This window comes from Carlito syrichta, unplaced genomic scaffold (assembly GCF_000164805.1).
Source record: "Carlito syrichta isolate Samal-C Ts95f unplaced genomic scaffold, Tarsius_syrichta-2.0.1 Scaffold289318, whole genome shotgun sequence".
Classification (NCBI taxonomy): domain Eukaryota; kingdom Metazoa; phylum Chordata; class Mammalia; order Primates; family Tarsiidae; genus Carlito; species Carlito syrichta.
In genome coordinates, this window is record NW_007233414.1 from 93,376 (window position 1) to 94,598 (window position 1,223).

General features: G+C 63.8%; 1 protein-coding gene across 1 annotated transcript in view; it reads right to left on the minus strand.

The window, feature by feature from the left end:
- LRRC74A (leucine rich repeat containing 74A) overlaps nt 1–1,223 on the minus strand; it is a 32,903-nt gene that overhangs the window by 424 nt on the left and 31,256 nt on the right. Inside the window, exons 14-16 of the mRNA XM_021710517.1 lie at nt 1,026–1,157; nt 777–900; nt 141–244 (exon numbers count right to left, since the gene is read on the minus strand). Coding sequence (XP_021566192.1) covers nt 141–244; nt 777–900; nt 1,026–1,157 — 360 coding nt within the window. The remainder of the gene's footprint in view (nt 1–140; nt 245–776; nt 901–1,025; nt 1,158–1,223) is intronic.

Here is a 1,223-nt window from a genome sequence, read left to right on the forward strand (position 1 = left end):
CAATTCACTCACCTCGGCCTCCCAAGGCACGGGATTACAGACTGAGCCACCGAGCCCGGCCAATCACCCCATTTTAAAGATGGGAGACCGAGGGCTCTGCACAGCCGCCCAGTGTTCCACGGAACAGAAGTGCTGGCCACCTGCTCAGACCGCCCTTCCCGTCCATGCTGTGGCTTTTCCACATGGAAGACATGGGAGGGGGCGAAGGACCAAGGCATTGGGGGGAGGCTTGAGGGCAGGGCTCCTAGGGACACAGGACAGGCATGAAGCCACCAGGAACCCAAGGCAGCCCCCAGCAGAACACACTTGGCGAGGACAGCGGAGTCCCCAGCACCGGTGGAGAGAGGATGGGTGTGGACCCTGTGCCTGGGTCGGGCCAGGCCTCCCTGTCTTGGAAGGTGCTTCTTTGCTTCGCATCTCTAGGTCAGTCTCGTCAGTGACCGATGGGGTGACAGCGCTGCCTGGGCACCTCGAGGACTCAGGATGCGCCGGCGAGGGTGTGGCAGGGCATGTGGAGTGGGGCAGGTTCGGTGGGGGTGGTCGCTCCAAGGGACTCAGCCTCAGACACCACCCTCCTCACCCCCAAACTGTCTCTGGCTTGCCAGACTCAGTTGAAATGTCAACTCCTCCCGCGGGAGGGATGCCTGCTCTCCGGGCTGCAAGGATGCCTGGTCCACACCCATGGTTCTTCCCCCACCAGGACCTGGTCCACACCTCATGGCCCCTCCCCCATCAGGACCTGTCCCTGGTCCACACCCCACATCCCTCTCCCACACCTGGCCTGAACACGGTCCCCCTGGTGACCGACCCGTGGGCTGGCACTGTGCTGCTCACAGGTCCCTCATCTAGCCGGCAGCCAGCAGCTCGTGGCTGGGAATCACGGCTGGTCAAGTAAGTGAACTGGAAACAGGAGGAGGCAAACAGTGGGGCCAGGCTCGGATGCAGGGAAAAGCAGTGGGGTGCCGAGGGTGGGGGAAGGCAGGCCTAAGCGCCCTGTCGCAGGGCGGCCCGGGAGCTCCATGGACCCGGCCCGGGCCCCTCGTCGAGCACCGGGAGAAGCGCGGTCGGGCTGACCTGAAGTTCACCATGCCCGTCTTGTCATCCAGCCTCTTGATCAGCTCCCTGACCTGGTACCGGTTCAGAGGGACCTTGTTTTGCTGAGGAGGCGGGTGGAACAGTGTGTTGATGGAGCTCCACTCACCTCCCTCCAGGCACCCCCAGAC